The following is a 23,640-nucleotide window of genomic DNA, read 5'->3' on the forward strand; positions in this document are numbered from 1 at the left end:
ACACTCATGGGGACAACATTTACTGTTTCAATACTTTTAGTACTGCATCTATTGTTTGTGCCAGTGATGGACTTGCTTCTTTTAACAAAACAAACCCTAAAATACTGTAAATGATTCAGTCCTGTGACAAAATACTACCTTAGCTTACATAAAATGCAGAAAATCCATGCATTACAATGTTTTCTTTAAATATGTCCACTTGTTCACATTATACATTACTCTTCTTGATTCAGCCACAAATGCCAAAAGTTATGTAGTGGTACGATTCATTTATAAAAGAACCTTCTGCTCAAGACTTCAAAAAACTGACAAGTACAGAGTGGACTGTATGTCTACCATGCACAAATGTTCTTGCTTAACACATCAACAGCAATGCATTTATGCTACGAAGATCCTTTCACCAGTCAGTCACATTACAATGATAACCATGCTATTCAAATACTTTGGAACTCATTTTGTCTCACTGCTCTTTTTTGTATGAGCACACAAAGATGCAGTGAAATAAGGCATGCGTTCTACTGGGACCACATAAGTGTTGCAGCTCTCTCACCATTACCCTCCAAATCATTTTCATTTCTGTCCATATAATCTCCGACTACCTACAATGTACTACTCTTTTAGCAATACAGTACAGAGGGTTTCCACCATCCTCTCTAGGAAGTAGTATTTATTCAAGGCTACAATGAATCCCCCCTCCCGAAATGACACCAATCTGCTCTCCTACTTCTCATTCCTCTTCAACTCACCATCTCCATTTGCATCCACAAGCAAGAATCATGTACTATCCCCCTCATTACCTTTACTCTTTAACGTGTGAAACTCAAGTCTTTCTTCATAACTCATCTCTGCCATTTTCTTGCCCACTTTTTTAAATTGAGTCACACACACAAAACAATCTGCATAAAACGTTGGTGAATAATTCTGACAGCCATGGAGTAGGTAACAAGGGGCAGCTGGGTTAAAACAGTTGCTATAGTTAAAAGGACACAGATGCTGCAATTCTTAAATCTTCTACTATGCCAGTGTTTAATCATGCAATAAAAATGTATTTCCCAGTGTGTCTCCTTTAACTGCTTTCTTTCATTTACCAAACCAACCAGACTGCTACTAATGATCAATGTAAATCAAAATCTCAGACAAGGCTGCCCCTGCCATGGCATACTGATAAAGTATTACCAAAGCTATACAAAGTCAACTTTGTTCAAATATGAATTACTGTTTCTCACAGTTCAGTGGCTGCAGTAATTGAGTAAACTGTACAACAAACAGAGTTGAGTAGTTAACACAAAGTTTTATTAATGGAGCATCTTACATGCGACTTTCTACTCTAGTTCTGAACTATTTTTTAATATTTTTGTAAGGTCAGTGAAGTTTAAGATTGCTTTTTTGTGTGAGGTGAAATAAATTTGTGATGACACCAAGGATGGTGATTAAATGTTGGATGCTGGGGTTATAAAAAGTAGACCACAAATATTTTTATCAAATCCCTTTACCTGAGTTCACTGTTGCAATCACCACTCTATCTATACATTATCTACACACGCATCCATCCATCCAAACATATATATGTGTGGGTGTATGTATATCTGTAAATCTACATACAGATATACAGAAATATAAATATCTGTATATATAATGTACACAGCTCAATAGTATGTAATATACACTAATTACATAATGGCAAAGGAGGGTAAAACTGAGAAAAATTGACTTCTGACAAAAAAAAAAAAAAAACTCAAAATTTGTTCACAACTAAATGGGTGAACATCTTGCCTCATTCTTGTCCTATATACCTGCTTCTGCTACCAGAGTGGCTATGTACTGTAAATGCGTAACCCTCATACTGTCCACTGTTTTGGGAAGACAAAGCTGTTAAGCCAGCTGATACAGCAATCATACAATCATTACTTGAAAGGACAAATAATGTACCTATGTGATCTAGCCTCTAAAGAAGGCTGCATAAGGTAAAACTAAACTTATTTGAATGTAAGAAATTAACTTTATACTTACTTGCTGGACTGATCTGAAGATGGTCTGGGTGGAAGTGGTTCCACAGAAAACAGCTCTTCACTGCCTTGCATGGCATCAATACTAGTGCTGGCTAATGTAAATGGCGCAGTTGGACGAGCAATGCCCATTCTGACAGGGACAATCAATGACTCAGCTACATTACACAGCTCTTCCACTGCATAAGGAAGTAATGCTTGAAACACACGCTTACATTTTCCAATTGGCTGAGGAATGAAATTGCTGAGAAGGAAAATGGAAAACAAATTATTAGCACATTAAATTTATTACATAAAAAAAAAAAAAAAAAAAAAAAGGCAAGAAAGAAAATTTGGTTCACCTGCTTCAAAAGACAATCCAGTAAAGTGAATAGGCATGCTTTGTAAACAACTGCAACATCATCTTCTATAAACAAGTAAGCACTCACCATATCAAACTGATCTTTGACAAAGTCCTCTATTAGTGTTTAACTTCATACAACTTCTTTTTCTGAACTCTAACAAAGAAGAGTGCTTAAAAATCTGTAGCTCCTCTTTCCTGCCAACTTGCAGATTGCTAGCATGTAGCACAGCGTTCATATGTGCTGCAGGCAACCTGTCTTTGGAAGGGACACCAGCTCCAGCTGGGGGTGGGAGGTAGGATAAAATGTGAAATGGCCAGCTTACCTATCATAAACAGAAGACAGAAGACAGCACTCTTGTAGATCAATCTATCAGGACTAGGGGTGGGGTGGAGTGGGGGTGGTGCTGGCTGGTTGCAATAGCATCATAAAATCCCTGCACCAGGTGCTCCTCCTGATATGGATTCTGCCCTACACACTACATTCATAAAACCTTCAGGCTCCACAAACAACTCCCTATGAGATCTCTTACTCCCTGGAAAAGTTATAAAGACAAGTCATAACGTTCTCTTACTGAGGAGTTGGGGGCACCAGGCAGCAACAGGACCCATCCAGCATTGCAAGCAGTGGAAGCCTGGAGTACAGATGCAGGTTGTTTCCGGGTGGGGGGAGTAACTTAAAAAAAAAATTTGCTAGCTCTTCCTCATGGGGTGAGAGGAAGGCAGTAGGTGCCTCCTGCCAGCACAATGCCAAGTGATAGGCTGAGACAGAGCCCCCAGAATCTGCATTCCACAGTTTAACCATTAGCTCTTCAACAATTGGTGCCAAGTTATCTTGACACTATGGGAAAATGACAATTATGGGAGCCCTTCCACCTAGACAGCAGCACACCTGTGGCATAAGAGGGATATCACTCTGGGACATCTGAGCTTTTTTTTTGTCCTGGCAGCTTCTAGGAACATGTCACTGATCCAGAGCAGTACCTGCTTATGTAGACAAGGAAAGGATTGTCCCCATCTATGGCAGTCCACTTAGTTCTCCAAAGCTGCATCTCAAAGTTCTACATCTCGTGATGGTAGTAGAGAGGGGAAGAAAGGAGAAAGGTTGACTGTACCAACCTCAGCCACCCGATGAACAGCAGGTAGGAAAAGGAGCAGAACGTTGGACATGGTAAACCTACTGAGAACATATGCAAATGTCCACAATTATTGTAAGCTCCAACCAAATTGCATTACATACATCATATGGTTCACTGCTGCAGCATTCTTCACATTTAGGAAGATTCTCAAATCTTGCAGCAAATTGGCAGCTGAGTGAGGAGGTATTCGTTAAAATAACCCTTGTAGAATACCACTTGAGCTAGGGCAAGAACTGCCAGGACCAATGTCAAGCTATAATACTGAGGACCCTGTAGATGCTTCTAAAACAGACCAATTATTGACTCCCCTAAGTAGAGCAGTAGTGGCTACTGTGGCTCTAGCAGAATCCTGCCCTGGTGCAGTTCTGCCATGAAAGGAGTAACTGAGGCAAACACAATGAAACAACCATTTAAAAATGGTCAGTTTGGAGACACGCCTTCACTCCTGTTGCTCTTATGTGCATTAAGAAAATGTCGAGGCTTGGATGTTCGTTTAAGTAGTTTATTCTAAACAAATACATCAGGATGTATGGCAGGAACATTAAACTTAAATGAACTATTTGACCACATACTTGCACGTTCTCACTCTGGCTGCTCACTCAAAATGGCACTCTAAATTTGCACGTGCTCAGTACTTACATGCATGTGCTGACTCGCTGGTAAGCTTCTTAAAGGTATTTCACACACACTGATATACATCCTCCCCTTTACTAAGCTGTCTCATATAAACAATAGGTTAGCAATTATACAGACACTAATAAAGAAAGAAAAACAACAGTTGTGTCAAAGCTGCCATGCATCTGAAAGTAGGTTTCGAGATGCAACCTGACCTCGTGACATAATTATGACTTGGTTTAGAAACAGGGACAGTCACTTGGGAATGTTCTGCTTGAGGAGTTTCAGTGAATTTTTCAAGAATGGGGATTGCTGACGGAATGTTCTCTGGAACAGGAACATTGGACAAGTCACTCTGAGAGCTACATTCTGTCACAGGCAAGATGCTGTAACATCAGATGTTCTTCGTGTTTCACTTTGCAGTCATTACATTTGGGTTATCTGCTTGCACGTAGCCCTCAGTCGGCATGATTAACAAAGTCTTGGGTCCTGCGTCAGGTGCTGTCCCTTCTTCCATGACGTCAGGTAGTCAGGGGTATAAAACATGCAGCCGACGCCATTACATCAGTCTTTCTTGCCGTGCGGTGCCCGAAGCAGAAGCAGTTCACAAGTGCCGGTCGGCCGACTCCTGAAATTTTCGTTTTAGAGTTTCAGAACCAAAGTCTTCAACTAAGCTAAGCACCCCATTGGGGAAACTTTTTCTTGCTCCTTACCGATGTAAGTAAAAGTTAATAATTGCATTACTTATCGAAAGCAAATACCTCATAAAGATTTTGATTCGTACTGTATTCCTTGCCTAGGCCCTGACCACGACTTAACTTGCTGTCGGTTTTGTGCTTTACTTAATCAGCGCACTATCCGTCGTCAGTATATTTTTGCATCTAAATATTTAGGTTCTCGGTTTAATTATCCAGAAATGTTGTCGGTTAGCCATCCGACTACCAGGATTCAGAAAAAATGCAAAGATAAAGACAGAGACAGGCTGCCGAGGTCCAAAACTGCCGACGACACTTCTCCTAAGCCAGTCACCAGTTCGCCAGTACTCAGTGAGGCGCTTTCACAGCCCCTGATACCCGCTACTTCTGATTCGCGCAGGCATCTACTGAGACCCATTCGGTGTCCGGTATGCCACGAGATGCTTCAACCATAGAACCCGTGGATGTTTCTACCATGGATGGGTGAGGAGCCACTGTGCAGGCACCAGCTTCTGAGGGTGTATTCAGGCCTACGGACTTGCATATTAAACCGATGCCTCCTTCTTTACTTAGGCCTAAATCTCGATCCATGCTTAAAAAAAATGACGCTCAGGCCTCTATGACTTATAAAAAAAAAAAAAAAAAAGGATAAGAATGGCTGAAGATCTAATAACTCTATACAGGGGGAGCCACCCCCCCCCCCCAAGAGGCCTAGAACTGAAGTTGATTATGAATCTTCTGATCAGGATTCTGTTGTTTCTGATTCTTCTGATGATCTGGATTTGCCCTTATCTACTTATGAATACTCTGATGCAGAGGACTACATTCCCTCTGCTTATCCTCCTGAGGATTTTTTGTTTGGTGAAACCTTACATGCTCTAAGGGAGTATTTCCACTGGGAAAGCCAGGATTTTTCTGATTCAAAAAAAAGAGGCTTAGGGATTTCCTACTCCTACCTCAGAATAGGCCTTTAGCTATTCCTCCTGTACTAGACATTGTTGATGATGCTTTTTCGGAATCTAGTTTGGCCCCTGATTCCCTCCCTCTTGCTCCCAGAAAACCTGACAGATACTACAGTGTCCCAGAGTCCCACAAGTTTCTTTTCAAAAATCCTACTGCAGATCCAGAGACTATTTCACAGGGGCCCAAGGGCATTAAGGCTTATACTGCTAAAAATCCTACCCCTTCTGATAGAGACTCCAGGGCACTGGATAGATGGGGTAAGAAGGTTTACACTTCAGCAACCTTGGCCATTAGGGCTTTAAACTGCCAGTTTAATATTTTAAAGTATCAGCAACATATTACTGGACTGCTTAAACAGAAAATGATGTTTATTCCTGACTGGTGGAAAATAAACAATTACAGGATTTAATGCATTCTGCTGAAGAAGTTGGAAAATACTTTGCAATGTGGTTTTGATTCATTAGAGGCCTCTTGCAGGGCTGCTGTTACTGGGACTGTGCTCAGAAGGCATGCTTGGCTTAAGGAGCAATCTTTGCCTGATCATGTTAAAGCTAAATTGTTGGATGGTCCTTTAAATCAGGACCGCCTGTTTGGCAACAAGGCTGAGGAAGTTCTTAAAAAGATGGAAGATAAAGCTTAATCTATGCAGACTGTTAAAGACTTTTTACAAGTTCAGCCTCCTAGATTTAGTAGGCACTGACCCTCTAAGAATTGGTCCTTTCCAGCCCCTTCAAGGTCTTCTCAAGCCAAACTCAGACACAGCAAAAACCCCAGGTTTCAGTCTCAGGGGAAACAAAAAGTACAGTTGTGTACACTTACCATAAATGTAGATGTTCGAGTGTATTCACTGTTGCAGTCATTACATTTGGGTTATCCTACTGACAGGTTGCCCTCAGTCGGCCTGAATTCCAAAGTCTTGGGTCCTGCATCGGTTGCTGTCACCTTTTCCCTGATGTCAGGTCGCCAGGGGTATAAAAGATGCAGCAGACGCCATTTTCTTCAGTTTTTCTTGCCCCAGATGTCAGGTGCCCCCAAACGGGTAGGCTAAAATTAAGTAAATAAAACATAAATGCACCAAAATAAGCTTTACCTTCATCTATAAGCAAATACTCCACCTAGGTTGTATAGATTAGAGAAGTAAAAATAAGTTCAGCAAAAATAAAGCGGATGGCGGGTGGGTAACCTGGACTGCAACAGTGAATACACTCGAACATTTACATTTATGGTAAGTGTACACAACTGTACTATGTTCTTCGTGTTTCACTGTTGCAGTCATTACATTCGAGTTGAGTCCCAAAGCTATGGTTGGGGAGCTGGAGCTAAACAGCATTAGGAGTGGCTGTGAGGCCCTACAGAACTGCAGTGGCAAGGCCTGCCCTGGACTTATAGTAAAGAGGCAGATTGTAATGTTTTGTAAAGGTATGCACAGAACTCCAAGTAGCAGCCTCTAAAATGTCTTTGGTTGGTACGCCCCTGAGAAAGGCTGCAGAAGTGGCTGCAGCTCTGGTTGAATGTGGCCTAATGCCCTTAGGCACTGGTTTGCCATGCTGTGAGCAGCAGAAACGAATGCAGTGACCTATCCACTTTGAAATAGTCTGCTTGGAGATAGCCTTTCCTTGTGATGCTGTGGCATATGCCACTAGTAATTGTTCTGTCTTTCTGAAAACTTTGTTTTGTCCAAGTAGAATCCGAGTTGTCTGTGTACGTCCAAAGAATGCAGAATTTTCTCCCCCTTGTTCTGTGGATTTGGATAAAAGGTTGGCAAATGAATAGTTTGGTTAAGGGCTACACTGGATACCACCTTAGGCATAAATGTAGGGTTTGTTCTCAGAGAGACCTTGTCCGGATAAAAAATGATAAAGGGTTCCACAGCCATGAGAGCCTGTAGCTCTGAAACTCATCTTGCAGAAGTTATTGCAAAGAGCAGAGCTGTTTTCCAAGATAAGAACTAGATATCCTCAGTAGCCACTGGCTCAAAAGGAGGTGAGGTGAGTTTTTCCAAGACATAATTGAGGTCCCATGCAAGTATTGGCATTCTCCTTGGAGGCCTTAAGCTTTTGGCTCGGCTCCTCTGAGGTACTGCCTTAATAAAGAATGAGAAAAGAGTGGTGGCTCTGTATTGTAATGAGCTGAAATGGCAGAGGCATGGATTTTAATTGATGAAAAACATAGGCCTTTCTCCAGCATCTCAGTTAAGTATTGCAAAATCTGAGGAATATTTGGGACAGCTGTATCAGTTCCTTGAGCTTGGTTCCAAGTACAAAATCTCTTCCATTTCCCAGCATAGGATTTTCTAGTACTAGGCCTTCTGGCTTCTAAAATGACATCCATCACAGCTTTAGTGAGAGGTGTGGTTTGTGTGGCTACATTATCCGCCATGCTGCCAGGTTTAGGGTCCTGAGTTGGCTGTGCAGAATCTGATTGCTTTGCTGGGACAGTAGATGAGGTATTTGAGGTAAGGTCCAGGCTGGGCATTGGGACAAGTTCCTTAAGCTCGGATACCAGTACTGGCGTGGCCAGTCTGGGGCAATCAGAATCATTTTTGGTTTCTCCTGTCTGACCTTTAGGAGTACCTTGGGGAGGAAAGGCATATAATGATAGGTTTGTCCAGTTGAAAGATAAGGTGTTAGAAAAATATGTAATAGTAATATGCATGCTTAGTGCATTCGAGATTTAAAAGGGTTAATACATTTATTCTGTTCACACTGCATGAATCTGCGCAGCCATTAGAAACTTAACAAGAAGCATTCTATTTCTGCTAATGTCATGAAAATAATAAGTATTTCATTTCTGCTAATGTCATGAAAATAACAAGTAATTAATTTCTGCTAATATCATGAAAGTTAACAAAGGGATATTCATTTCTGCTTATGCCAAGAGAAAACATGCAGCTGCTAGAAGCTATTGATAGAGAAAACAATAGATGCTTGAAAGTTTAAACCGTAGTGAGCATTACTTGTACTAAAGCTAGAAATGTACCTTGAATCTAGACAAAATGTAACACCTGTATTAAAAAGTACAGTTGTGTACCTACCATAAATGTAGATGTTCGAAGATCCACATTGCTGCAGTCCTTACACTTGGGTAGTCCGCTGTCCTCGGTCGGCCCGAATATCAAAGTATAAGGCTGACGTCGGTCAAGGCGCATTTGACTGACATCAGGACGTCAGGGTACAAATGCGCATGACCGACGTCATATCCTCAGTCTTTTCTTGCCCCAGATGTCAGAAGACCCTAAAAATAAAGGTCAAAACCAAAAGACAGCAAACAACCAACCAACCACCCTTGCACTAACTATATGTACAATATATACAATATACACAATATGTACAACCCAACCCACACAACCACCTCTAACTGCAGAGGGAAGGAGGGAGGTAAATTGGACTGCAGCAATGTGGATCTTGAACATCTACATTTATGGTAGGTACAAAACTGTACTATGTTCTTCATCTCACATTGCTGCAGTCCTTACACTTGGGTAGAATCCCAAAGCAGAGGTAAGGGAGGATGGCTAACTACAAGGAAGCAGGAGCTGCCAAAATGCCCTGCAAAACAGCAGTGGCAAAACCAGCCCTGGATTTAGAGTAAAGTGGCAGGTGATAATGCCTAGAGAAAGTATGCACTGAACTCCAAGTAGCTGCCTCCAAAATATCCTTGGTTGCCACTCCCCTCAAAAAAGCTGTTGAAGTGGCAGTAGCCCTAGTGGAATGAGGCCTAATCCCAGCTGGAACTTCCTTGCCATGATGGGAATAACAGAAAGCAATGCAAAACCCAATCCACTTAGAAATAGTTTGTTTTGACACAGGCTTGCCCTGAGAACTCAAAGCAAAAGAAACAAACAAACAAACAACTGCTGAGACTGCCTGAACCCTTTAGTTCTGTCCAAATAATAACGCAACTGCCTGTGTACATCTAAAGTGTGCAAAATCTTTTCCCCTTTATTTTGGGGATTTGCATAAAAAGTAGGCAAATGAATAGTTTGGTTTAAAGCCACACTAGAAACCACCTTAGGCATAAAGGAAGGATTAGTACGTAATGATACCCTATCCTTATGGAAAATCAAAAAAGGCTCAACCGCCATAAGGGCCTGCAATTCAGAAACCCTTCTTGCAGAGGTAATTGCCAACAAAAAAGCAGTCTTCCATGATAAATATTTCAACTCAGAAGTAGCTGCAGGCTCAAAAGGTTGTAGAGTGAGTTTCTCCAACACAAAATTGAGATCCCAAGCAGGAGTAGGAGCTCTTCGTGGGGGTCTTATATTCTTTGCCCCTCTAAGAAATTGCTTGAACAAAGGATGAGAAAACAATGGTGGGTCACAATCATAGTGAGCCGAAATTGCTGCAGCATGAACCTTAATAGAAGAGAAAGACAAACCTTTGTCCAATAACTCAGTAAGATATTGAAGAGCCACACTCAAATTAGGCTCAGAAACATCAAAATCCTTTGCTGCACTCCAAAATAAAAATCTCTTCCATTTATCTGCGTACACTTTCCTTGTACTAGGCCTTCTAGCTTCCAAAATCACATTCAAAACTTGTTGCGGAAGTTGAGACCCTCTATGGTTCAAAACAGAATATGCCAGGCTGTTAGGTGAAGAGAGTGAAGTTTGACATTCAGCAAATGGCTGTCCTCCTGTGACAACAGGTGTGGAATCGAAGGCAAAGGCCATGGAGGCTTCCGTACCAGACTTCTCAATAATGGGTACCAGTGCTGTCCAGGCCAATCTGGAGCTATTAAAATCATCCTTGGCTTGTCCTGTCTGACTTTTAGAAGTACCTTTGGGAGGAGAGGCAGAGGAGGAAAGGCATACACATGAAGATTGCTCCAATTGAAAGAAAGAGCATCCACTCTCCAAGCTGTGGGATGAAACCTTTTTGTGCAAAACTTTGGCAGCTGATGGTTCAGTGGAGAAGTGAACAGATCTATGTCTGGAGTTCCCCATGACACTGTCAATTTCTGAAATACAAGAGGATCCAATTTCCACTCGTGGGGATCCATAATTTGTCTGCTCAACACATCTGCTAAGGAGTTCTGTGCTCCTGGCAGAAACCTTGCCTGAAGATTGAGCTGTAAACTGAGAGCAGTCTCCCACAAAATCATTGCTTGCCTGCATAGAGGATAAGAATGTTCCCCTTGCTTGTTGATGTACCACATGACAGTTGTGTTGTCTGTTAGAATCAACACCTGCCCTGGAAGAAGTAATTCCTTGAAAGCTATTAATGCAAACTGGACTGCTAACATCTCCTTCATGTTGATATGTAGATGTTGTAGTCTGACAGGCCACTTGTTTTGTATCCACTTTCCATTTAGATGAGCTCCCCAAGCTTTGTCTGAGGCATCTGTCGTTAAAATCTGACTCGCCTCTGGCCGGGTCACAGAGAGTCCCTTGTTTAGGTGACATTCCTGAGCCCTCCATAAAAATTCCTTTTGAATGCAAGGTATTATTTGAATGACAGTGTCCAGATCCTGGCAGTGCTGTGTCCATACATTTTTGAGATACCATTGTAGCTTCCTCATATGCAGTTTGGCATTGGGAAGCACCAGAATACAAGATGCCATGAACCCTAATGCTTGAAGGACTGTCCTTGCAGTCAGCACGGACTGATGAGATAGTTGATGGAAGTAAAGGGATAGACTCTTTTGTTTGTCCGGGGTTAAAAGGCCATCTGGGATGCTGTATTCAGTCTCACACCCAGAAAGCACATGTCCTGAGAGGGTACTAGACTGGACTTTATTTCGTTCACAGAATACCCTAGGCATCTTAGCACTGCTATCACATATTCCAAATGATGAAGAAGCTCTTCCCTTCCTTGAGCCAGAATCAGGCAGTCGTCCAAATAAGGATAGATTTGTATTCCTTTTAGCCTGAAGAAAGCTATCACTGGAGCCAGAACTTTCGTGAACACTCTGGGCGCAGTAGATAAGCCAAAGGGCAATGCAGAGAACTGATAGTGAGAAGTCCCAGCTCGAAAACGCAGATACTTCCTGCAACTTAGTCTGATAGGAACATGAAGGTAAGCCTCCTTGAGATCCAAAGTTACCATCCAATGATCTTTGCCCAGCAGAGGTAAAAGCTGCTGCAACGTCAACATTTTGAACTTGGGAATGTCCAGATAAGTGTTGAGGATAGATAAATCCAAAATTGGTCTCCACGTGTTCCCCTTCTTTGGTACTAGGAACAGGCGAGAATAAAAACCTAGACCCACTTCTGGCATAGGGACCGGCTGTATGGCCCCCATTTGGAGCAACAGAGAAACCTGCTTGTGAGCCTCTATTCTTTGTTGAGGAGGAACGTCTGGCATGCCTTTGAAAGGAGGCAAGGTATGGAAATAAAACCTGTAGCCGTGGTGTATGATATCCAATACCCATCTGTCTTGGGTAATTAAACACCAAATTTCTTTGAAAAGTGCCAACCTTCCTCCCAAAGGTGCTGCCAGACGAGAAGGCTCTGGCAGCTGAAAAGGTAGGTCATTGGGTCTGTTTACGAAAGGACTGACCCCTGCCCTCACTCGAAGACTGTGCAGGAGAACTCCCTGTTCTAGGCCTGAAAGAGCCCTGAGCTCTGCCCCTACCACGTCTAGATCTACCCCTAGACTGGGAATCATAAGAAGGATACGTCCACCCTTTAGTAGGCCAATTTCTACTAAACTTTGGAGGCTGGACCTGCAAAAAATCTTTAACAGTCTGCATAGACTTAGCCTTGTCCTCCATTTTCTTTAAAACTGTCTCAACAGGAGGACCAAACAACACGTCAGATTGTAAAGGAGCATCTAAAATCCTCGTTTTAACATGATCAGACAAATTCTGATCCCGTAGCCAGGCATGCCTGCGAAGAACTGACCCAGTGGCAGCCATCCTAGACGAGGCCTGTACAGCATCAAAACCACATTGCAAAGAATGCTTACCCACCTGCTCAGAAACATGCACTAAATCTTGCAACTCTTTACAATCAATACCTACTGCCAGAGCATCAACCTTAGACTTTAATTGCGAAAGGAGATAGTTCTGGTATTTCAACATGTGAAACTGGCAATTCAAAGCCCTCATAGCCAGAGTGGAAGAAGTATAAACTTTCTTTCCCCATCTATCCAAGGCCCTAGCCTCTTTGTCTGCAGGAACCGGATTCTTAACAACAGAAGCCTTAACACCTTTAGGCCCCTGACTAACAGTTTCTGGGTCAGCCCTAGGACTCTTAAAAAGATATTTATGAGCTTCAGGCACCCTGTAATACCTATCCGGCTTAACAGGAGCAGGAGGCAAAGAATCAGGATTAAGAGAAGCCTCTGTAAAAACATCTTCTACCACATCCAAAACAGGAGGTATAGCCAAAGGCCTATGCTGGGGTAAAAACAAAAATTCCCTAAGCCTTTTCCTGGAATCAGAGAAGTCCTGACCTTCCCACTTAAAATGCTCCCTCATGGAATGAAGAGTTTCTGAAAAAGAAAATCCTCAGGAGGAGAAGCAGAAGGAGTAGAATCATCCACATCAGAATCAGAATAAGGAGAATACTCCTGCAAGTCTTCAGCGAAGCCTCTGAAACATCTGAAGCCTGCTCAAAACCCCCAGCTCAGGCTCCATCCTAGGTCTCTTATCAGGAGGGGGCATAGAACCCCTAATTAAAGTAATCAAATCTTCTGCCATTTTAAGCATATGCTTCTTGGGCACAGTACCTGAAGAGCTAGGGGTAACACCAACTGAAGCCAAACCTGGCCTGCCCCTGGGAGAAGCCTTTGAAACAGAAGGAGAGGGCCTAGCCACCTTAGGAAGGGAGGGGAGTATAGTAACCTGAGAAGCCCCCTCAGCCTGACTTGCCTCCTGAGAGGCCACATCTTGCAATAATAAGGTCTCACCCTGGGAACACATAGAAACCTCCGGTGGAGCCACCGGCTCCACCGACACCTCTAAAGAACCGGCGTCCGGTACAGACGGTTCTTCCAGCCTGGGCTTAACTGCCTTGTCTTTGCGCTTCTTTGAAGAAGCGGGCGTCGGAGCATCCGACGGCATTTTATAATTACACCGCTTCCCAAAGACTAACCTTGCACAATCCAACCTTCTCTTTATAGTGCGTTTATTAAATCTAGCACAAGAGCGACAGCCAACAACGCGTGCTCAGGCCCTAAGCAAGGAATACACAAAGTATGATAATCTCTATGCGGTATCTGTTTCCCACAAGAAATGCAATTATTGACTTTTTCTGACATCCGGTAAATCACAGAGGCAAGAAAAAACGAAAATATTCCCCAACGGGGTACTTAGCCAACTTTGAACTCGGTCTGAAACTTCGAAATCGAAAAATCTCAGAACGCCAACCGGCACTTGCAATGCTGCTTCTGCATCGGACCATGCGGCAAAAAAGACTGAGGATATGACGTCGGTCATGCGCATTTGTACCCTGACGTCCTGATGTCAGTCAAATGCGCCTTGACCGACGTCAGCCTTATACTTTGATATTCGGGCCGACCGAGGACAGCGGACTACCCAAGTGTAAGGACTGCAGCAATGTGAGATGAAGAACATCAGTACAATACAAGAATTGAAATGTTGAAATGGACCGACAAACCCAAAGCCAGGTTGTTTTTCTCAAAATATTTTGCAGACCAGCAGATAATTTAACTTGGTCAGCAATAAGTCTAGCAACATTTTCTGTAGAACATACAGAAAGCTGTGTCTAACTACGTCAGCAGTAGAATGGTAACATTTTCTGTGTAATAGGAAGAGAACTGTATAAGTATAACATACTAATCATTAATGATTCAGACAAATCCTGTACCTACATGCTTTGTCTCCTTGCTGTAAGTAATAAACGGTGCCTTGCTTGAACCTAACGTGAATTGGTCTTTGAAGTTTTTTCCTTTGACAGATTGGTCCTTCAGACCGGAACCCTCTCTTCACCTCGGATCAGACGGCCAGGTGGTTGAAACCGTACGGGGAAGAAACCAAATCGGTTCTTCTTATCTGAAAAGCCCTCCGACTGAATTGTCGTTCAAAAGAGGCCAGCCACTTTCTGATCTGCGACTGAAGGACAGGTCTCCACGAATTGGTGATCAATCACGTGGGCTCAGGTAAGGTGAATCTACTTTTTTCTGTTTTAGATCAGGGACTAGATATGCATTGTTTTTGTTAGACTGTATTTTTCTTACAAGTCAGGGACAAAAAAGATTACTGTCTTGTCATAGATCAGGAGAAACAGAATAAGTAGGCAGTCATTCTGAAGTGACTATAACAAAATCCATGGTACCACTTTAAAAAATTAAGAAAAGTTACATAACAATCAAAGGGTAGAACAAAATGGGTAATAATTGCACAAAAAGACCCCAAAATCTGCCGTTAATAGAAGACGCAAAATGCATACAGTCGCAGCGCACCGACAATATTAAATATTATTCAAAATGGGTTAGTAAGTAAAAATTCGATGGAAAATTAGAAAAATCCTCACTTATCAAACTTGTCAAACAACTCAAAACAGATTCCAAAGGTCGGGTAAAAAAGCAACGTAAATTAGGAATTCCTATGGCACACAGGTGGACTGAGGAAGTAAACCATAGGGAACAAAAGAACAAAAATTCAAAAGCAATGTTTTTAGATAAAGAAGACAATAACTTAGTAATAGCATCAGCACCTCCGCCTCCCTTACCAGAATATGAAGAAAGTGAACAGGTTAGTCCACCCCCACGATATCCTGTGGTCACTGAAAAGAGAGACATTATGAAAATAAAACCGTTTAAAATTAGAGATCCCGTCGAGAACAGGTCTCGAACAAAGGCAGGTAACTAAAATGAAGGCATAGAGTTATGGCAAATGGTTAAAAATTCACGATCTATAAGTGAAGAAGAAGAAATATGTCCACTTATAGAAGTACCCAAACCTCAGGCAGGTCAAGAAATCAGGACCCAACTATTTTAGTGTATAGACCTTGGACTCCGGAAGATATCCGGAAAGCCACTGAGGAAATCCCCCATCCAAAGGTTAATTTTAGAAAATTCTCTGAAGATTTACAAGGAATGAGGCCGAGTTATAAAGTACAGTTTTGTACCTACCATAAATGTAGATGTCCGATAGATATGCAACTGCAGTCATAACATATGGGTTGTCCTGCCTCAGGCAGCCCTCTGTCGGCCGGATTCCAAAGTCTGGGTCCGACGTCGGCTGATGTCGCATTTCTCTCCGACGTCATAGCGGCTGGAGTATATAAGCATCAGCCGACGCCATCTTCTTCAGTGTTTCTTGCCCCAGATGCCAGGTGCCCTCCAATGAAGGCTGTAATCAAATTGGAAGACAAAAATAGGTTTCCAGACAAAAAATAAGCAATAAACAGATACACCATAACAGATATCCCCAGCTAAGGATAATAGGGATAGGAGTGGACCCAAGGCATAGAGGGAAGGAGGGAGGAAACCGACTGCAGTTGCATATCTATCGGACATCTACATTTATGGTAGGTGCAAAACTGTACTATGTCCTTCAAGAATGCAACTGCAGTCATAACATATGGGTTGAATACCATAGCTTAGCTGGGGGAGGTGGTATGCTCTAGGAAAAGGATGGTGTAGCTATCAATCCCTGCAGGACTGCCGAAGCAAAACCTGCTCTGGATCTGGAATATAAAGGGAGGTTGTAGTGTTTGGAAAACGTATGCACGGAGCTCCATGTGGCAGCTTCTAGAATGTCTTTTGTAGGCACCCCTCTTAAAAAAGCTGTAGAGGTGGCTGTAGCTCTGGTGGAGTGTGGTCTGACATTGGCTGGCACACACTTTCCATGGAAGGAATAACAGAATCTGATGCAATGTCCAATCCATTTTGAAATTGTCTGTTTGGAAATTGCTTTTCCTTGTATTCCAGGGGCGTAAGCTACAAAAAGCTGATCAGACTTCCTACTGGTCTTGGTTCTGTCTAGGTAGTAGCGAAGTTGTCTGTGTATGTCCAAGGTATGTAACAGTCTTTCCCCTTTGTTCTCAGCATTGGGAAAGAAAGTAGACAGGTGAATTGCTTGATTTAAAGAAACCCTGGATACCACTTTTGGCAGAAAAGTAGGGTTGGTTCGTAGGGAGACCCTGTCTCTGTGAAAGGTTATGAACGGTGGTATTGCCATTAAGGCCTGTAATTCCGAAACCCTTCTTGCTGAGGTTATGGCCAGCAGGAAAGCTGTCTTCCAGGAAAGAAATTGTAACTCCACAGAAGCTGCTGGCTCGAAGGGAGGTAAAGTCAATTTTTCTGGGACAAAATTGAGGTCCCAAGCTGGTACTGGTGCCTTTCTTGGGGGCCTTATATTCTTGATTCCTCTAAGAAATTGCCTTAGCAAAGGATGTGAAAACACAGGTGGATCAGTGTTGTATCTAGCTGAGATAGCTGAAGCATGTATTTTTATGGAAGAGTATGAGAGTCCGTTATGTAACATATCTGCCAAGTATTCCAGAATGAGAGGGATGCTCAAAAGTGATGCATCATGACCCTTGTTGGTATTCCAAATGCTGAATCTCTTCCATTTGGCTGAGTAAGCCTTTCTGGTGGATGGTCTGCGGGCTTCTGTTAGTATCCGCTGAACTTCCTTGGAGAGAGGTAAATTGAGGTTATTTATGAGATTTCCCAAGCTGTTAGCTGTAGAGTCTGGATGTTGGGATGAATAGTCCTGAAGTTGTGTTGAGTCAAAAGTTGAGGCCATTGTGGAAGGGCCCACATTTTGTTGTGACATATGCTCCGTAGTAGTGGGTACCAGTGTTGTCTTGGCCAGTCTGGAGCTATTAGGATCCCTTGGTTGCTCTGCCTTGATCTTTAATAACACTGTGGTCATCAGTGGCAGGGGTGGAAATGCATAAATTATTAGGGAGTTCCAGTTGAATGAGAGGGCATCTACTTTCCATGCTTGTGGATGATATGTACTTGAGCAGAACTTTTGTAAGTGATGATTGAGGTGGGAGGCAAATAGGTCCACGTCCGGCCTGCCCCATCTCGAGGTGAGTCGTATAAAGATGTCTGGATGTAGCCTCCATTCGTGGTTGTCCAGGAAATTCCTGCTTAGACTGTCCGCCAGAACATTGTGTTTGCCTGGAACAAACTGGGATTGTAGCTGTATGTTTAGACCCAGTGATTTTTCCCAAAGATTCATTGTCAGTCTGCAAAGGGGGTAAGAATGAGTGCCCCCCTGCTTGTTTACGTACCACATCACAGTGGTGTTGTCTGTCCGTATTAGTAGGTGGCCTTGTTGAAGTTGTTGTCCAAAGGCCTCGATGGCATGCATTACTGCTAGCATTTATTTTTGGTTGATATGCAGATGTGTTTCCTTTGGGGACCATTGCCCCTGAATACATCTGCCCTCCATGTGCGCCCCCCATCCAAGGTCTGAGGTGTCTGTGGTCATTGTCTGTGTTATCTGAGGTTTTTTGAACGACATGCCTGTGTTTAACTGGCTTACTGTGGCCCACCATAGAAATTCCTTTTGTAGACATGGAATGAGTGGAATAATTGCTTCTAGGTTGTTGCTGTGTTGAGACCATAAGCTTTTTAAGTACCATTGAAGCTTTCTCATGTGTAGTCTTGCTAGTGGGACCAAGAGAATGCAGGATGCCATGTAACCCAGGGCCTGTAGGAAACTCCTTGCAGTCATCTGGGTGAGCTTTGCTAAACTTTTGAAGTAATGAGTTAACTTCTTTTGCTTGTCTTCTGTCAGGTAAGCCATTTGAGAGACTGTGTCTAGTTTGGCTCCTAAGAAGGTTATTTGCTGGGATGGCTGAAGTCTTGACTTTTGAAAGTTGACTGTGTATCCCAGAGCCTGTAGCAAGTGTATGACATAATCCAAGTTTTTTGTCAAGGTTAGTTTGTTGTCCGCTTGTATGAGGCAATCGTCCAGGTATGGGTAGATTTGAATCCCCTGGAGCCTGCAATGAGCAATTACTGATGCCAGGCATTTCGTGAATACTCTGGGCGCAGTAGATAAGCCAAATGGCAATGCTGAGAATTGATAATGCTCTGGCCCTGCAAGAAATCTGAGGTATCTTCTGCAGCTGTGTCTGATAGGGACATGCAGGTATGCCTCCTTGAGGTCCCGAGTAATCAGCCGAGACCCCTTGCCCAGCATGGGAAGGAGTTGCTGTAAAGTCAGCATTTTGAACTTTGGTACTATGAGAAAAGTGTTTAGGGCGGACAAGTCCAGTATTGGTCTCCATTGAGTTTCTTTTCTTGGAACAAGGAACAGTCTTGAATAAAACCCCTGACCTTGTTCTTGTTGTGGAACTTTTTCTATTGCTTTGATCTGAGCAAGCAGAGAAATTTGCTTGATAGCCTCTGCCCTCTGATTTTGTGGAAGGTTTGGCATGCCTTGTTTTCTTGGCAAGGTATGAAAGTGGAACCTGTAACCGTGGTCTATAATGTCCAGTATCCATTTGTCTTTTGTCAGTTTGTGCCAATTTCTTGAAAACAGAGATAACTTTCCACCCAAAGGAGCTTCTGTTTGCTCCTTGGTCAGCGGAAGTAGAGGAAAGTCACTGAGCTTGTCCCTGCGGGGCAGGAGAAACCCCTGTGTCACTTCTTTGGTTTGCTGGTTGCCATTGTCGCCCCTGTAGGATCCTCTGTATTGCCCTCTTCCTCGGGCACGCCTGTTTTACCCCTTTGAAATCTTTCAGGATTAGGAAAGGACCAGTTTTAGAAGGCCAGTTCCTGCTGAATCTGGGCGGCTGAACCTGGAGGAAATCTTTGACTGTCTGTACTGACTTAGCTTTTTCCTCAATGGACTTTAACACATCTTTAGCATTAGCACCAAAAAGCTTGTTCTTTTCCAAGGGTGCATCAAGAAGTTTTGCCTTAACATGATCTGGTAAAGGTTGTTCTTTTAGCCATGCATGTCTACGAATGACCGCCCCTGTCATAGCTGCCCTACATGAAGCCTCCAATGCATCATATCCACACTGCAAAAATGATTGCTAACTTGCTGAGAATTATGCACAGCCTCCTGCAAAGACTTCCTATCTAAAGGTTCAGGAGAGGCCAAACTTTTCTGTAAATCATCTAACAAGAAATCCTGATATTGAAACATGTGAAAGAGACAATTGAGAGCTCTCATAGATAAAGTAGTGGAGGTGTAGACCTTCTTCCCCATCTCTAAGGACCTTGCTTCCCTGTCGGAAGGCAAAGGATTTTTGGATGTGGTAGCTGAAACCCCTTTAGGCCCCTGGGAAATTGTTTCTAAATCAAGAGCATGGGCCCTAAATAAATGAGAATGGGTTTCTGGAACCCTATAGTATCTGTCAGGCTTGACAGGAGCAGGAGGAAGAGTATCAGGGGTAACACTGGAGTCAGAGTATAAATCATCCAAAACATCAAGCACAGGAGGTATAGCTAAGGTTCTGTGTTGAGGCTTTTTGAGGAAGGTTCGAAGGCGCTTTCTGGAATCAGAAAATTCCTGGCCTTGCCACTTAAAATGCTCCCTCATGGAACGCAGAACTTCCCCAAAAGAAATATCCTCAGGAGGGGAGGCCGAGGGAAAGGAATCCTCTGCATCTGAATCCTCATAGGTCTGGAAGGGCTCTTCCTGGCTTTCAGAGGGAACAGAGTCCTCAGAATCTTCATCTGAGGGCAGAGGGTCAGGGGGTTCAACCCTGGGCCTCTTTTCAGGAGGAGGCTGGGATCCTCTCTCAGGATGGGCCTGGGAGCCTCTGATCAGAGAAATTAAATCTGCGGCCATGGACATGATCTGAGTTTCAGGAGTAGTCTGAGGTAAGTTTTTAGCAGTAAGATGTTTGGACTTGCTGGCTGCCTTGGCATGTGTGTAGGCCTTGATAGACATGGACATGGGAGGCCTAGCCACTCCATGTGCAGGAGTTACCTTATCAACATGGTCTCGGGCATTTCCTCGGTTTCGGTATCCGGAGGAAAATCAATAACTGGCGTCGGAGTGGCCTCCGGTATCGGAGGTATCGGTAATGCGGTGTCTTCGGTTCGGAGTGGTGGAATAACCGCCTCAGAGGGAACCGGAGCACTCGCGGTTAGTTTTGGCGTGGTGTCGGTTGAAGACACGGGCCGAGGATGTCGGTCCCAGTCTTTTCGTTTCTTAGGAGTCTGCGTTGTCGGTTGTTCTGACGGCATTGTATAATCAAATTTTTCGCCGAAAAAGTCTTCAACGAACTCCGCCCGGCGCCTGAGAGTGCGCTTGTTGAAGCGAGCACAGGCGGCACAGGCCGAGACGTCGTGGTCTGGGTCAAGGCAAGGGAGGCAGTAAGAGTGGAAATCCTTATGAGGTATTTGTTTACCACAAGACAAACAATTATTTACTTTTTCAGTAATTTCTGACATCGGCTGAGGCAAGAAAAAGGTCCCCAATGGGGTACTTAGCTTTTTTGATGACTTCGGTTTCGAAGAATACAGGAGCTGACCGACCGGCACTTGCGAACTGCTTCTGCTTCGGGCACCGCGCGGCAAGAAAGACTGAAGAAGATGGTGTCGGCTGATGCTTATATACTCCAGCCACTCTGACGTCGGAGAGAAATGAGACATCAGCCGACGTCGGACCCATACTTTGGAATCCGGCCGACCGAGGGCTGCCTGAGGCAGGACAACCCATATGTTATGACTGCAGTTGCATTCTTGAAGGACATCTTAAACGGAGAAGAGGTAGAAAAGGTAGTTAGACAAATTGTAGGGCCAGATTGGCATACGATTAGTGGGATCTGGAATCCCCGTGATGCTGCACAAAGACCCCTCCCACATAGCAGCGCAGAATTAGACACCAGAGTAAAAAGTCTGACAGACAGCATCTCTGAAAAATGGAAACCTAGGGCAGACTGGACTTGCATTAATCAATGCATCCAACAAGAAGGTGAAACTATTGACCAGTATTATGCCAGACTATTAGAGTGTTTTAATAACCACTGTGGAATGCAGGTTCCTGAAGACCAAACACAAGATTCCCCATATGAGCAGCAGTTAAAGAATGCATTTTTAAAGGGCAGTATTGCACCTGTAAGCAGCTTTATTACAAAGCACATGGTAGATCATCGTACAAGCAGGTTACAGTCATTACTTGAATATGCTAGGCATGCCGAAAGGCATTTTAATAGCAAAAAGAAAAAGAAAGCTCAAGTATATTCTGTAGAAGATGGAGCAGAAGTTTACGTAGTACAGTCCAGGAAAAAGGGCAAGAAAAATGGACAGGGAAACAAACAATCTGATCAACGATCAGAGGACTCTGAATGGCGAAAGAAAAGGGGTGAATGTTTTAAATGCGGTAAAAAGGGACATTTGGCAAAGGATTGCAGGAAAAATAAGAAGGCAACAACGAAAGACGAGGAGGGTGAGGACTGACTATAAAGTAGTCAGGAATCACTAGAAGCGGCTAGCGAAGAAGGGACAAATGAGAATGTGACAGAGGGAGTAGAGGAAGTACAGGAAGTCAGTGACAATGAAGAAAATGAAATATTAGACATAGCATTATTGGGCTTGGAGCTCTATTTAGCAGACAAGAACCCAGACACGAAACCAGAAGCTACACTCTTGGCAGAAGGGAAGGAAGTCAAATTCTTGTGTGACTCAGGGGCATCACGAACCCTGATACATCCCTCCAAACTACCAGAAAACACAGAGACACCTGATTACATACTGGTCAAAGCAGCTAATGGACAGCTATATCGGGAGCCTCTCTCCCGTGACACTGCAATAACTGATCCAGTTTCAGGATTGACAAAAAAGCAAAAGTGTTGTTTCTGCAAAATGCCCAGTAAACCTCTTGGGCAGAGACCTCATGCAGTTATTTGGTATAGCAGTAGTCTCAACCATGTAGGGTATGGAAGCACAGCGACAAATTGATACCTTTGCAGTGCAATCGGAGGGTGAAATGTTTTATTAGTACAGCCAGGACTTGGTTGCGACTGGTCCAGGGACTGTAACTGAAGAGTTAATGAATGTAGCCATCACCAAGTTCCCCTCCCTTGACATTGATAAGCAACACCTGTTGCACTGTACTCTGTATTATTGTAATACACCAGGACCTGATAAGGAATATGAGCAAGAATTATTTAAGAATCATGTAAACAGACTGATATTGCGTAACCTGTACTGGGACACAGAAGGGAACAGTGTTGCCAGCTGTTCATTGCCCCAGGAGTTCTTTGCACTTTATAAATCTAATTGATTACCACATGTTAGCTTAAACAAAAACAGAAATATAGAATGGGCAGACCTAGGAGAAAAAGTCACGAGATGGGAGAAACAGAACTAGAACTGTCAGAACAGGGAATACAAATACAGAAGTTGAATTGGATAACTCAGACTAACCCAGCTGTGCACTTACAGTCTGGTGAGAACAGCTGATTGCCACTCCTGTTAGAGGAGGAAGAAAATGCTTTACGAAATATACCAGAGACTCTGTGGTCAACAGGAAAATCAGATGTAAGACTTATTCGTACAGCGGGACCAGTTACTATCACGCCAAAGTCAGCATTTAGACCACAGAAAAGACAGTATCCCTTAAGAAAAGATGCAGAGGCAGGGATAAAGCCTATTATAGCAGCCTTACTTAAAGGAGGGATACTAGTAGAATCTCCCGATTCACCATGTAACACACCCTTATTTCCAGTCAAAAAAGCAAATGGAGAATGGCATATGGTCCAAGATTTACAAGCTGTAAATGATGCAGTAATACCAAGGGCACCTACGGTGCCAGACCCACACACCCTGTTGAATGATTTAAAACCTCAATAGAAGGATTTTTCTGTGGTAGACATCAGCAATGCGTTCTTTTCAATACCGATACACCCTGATAGCCAATATTGGTTTGCATTCACATTTCAGGGGAAAAGGTATACATATACGTGACTACCACAGGGATATTGTGAAAGTCCAACAATATTCTCACAAGAAATGGCAAGCAACTTGGCGGGATTCACCCCATCAAGA

General features: G+C 43.3%; 1 protein-coding gene across 1 annotated transcript in view; it reads right to left on the minus strand.

Annotated features, from left to right (window-relative positions):
- The window catches only part of UBR5 (ubiquitin protein ligase E3 component n-recognin 5), a 3,965,620-nt gene that overhangs the window by 1,156,818 nt on the left and 2,785,162 nt on the right, over window positions 1–23,640 (minus strand). The window contains exon 36 of the mRNA XM_044065648.1: window positions 2,011–2,250. Coding sequence (XP_043921583.1) covers window positions 2,011–2,250 — 240 coding nt within the window. The remainder of the gene's footprint in view (window positions 1–2,010; window positions 2,251–23,640) is intronic.

Source organism: Protopterus annectens, chromosome 3.part0 (genome assembly GCF_019279795.1).
Source record: "Protopterus annectens isolate FY-2018-M chromosome 3.part0, PAN1.0, whole genome shotgun sequence".
Classification (NCBI taxonomy): domain Eukaryota; kingdom Metazoa; phylum Chordata; order Ceratodontiformes; family Protopteridae; genus Protopterus; species Protopterus annectens.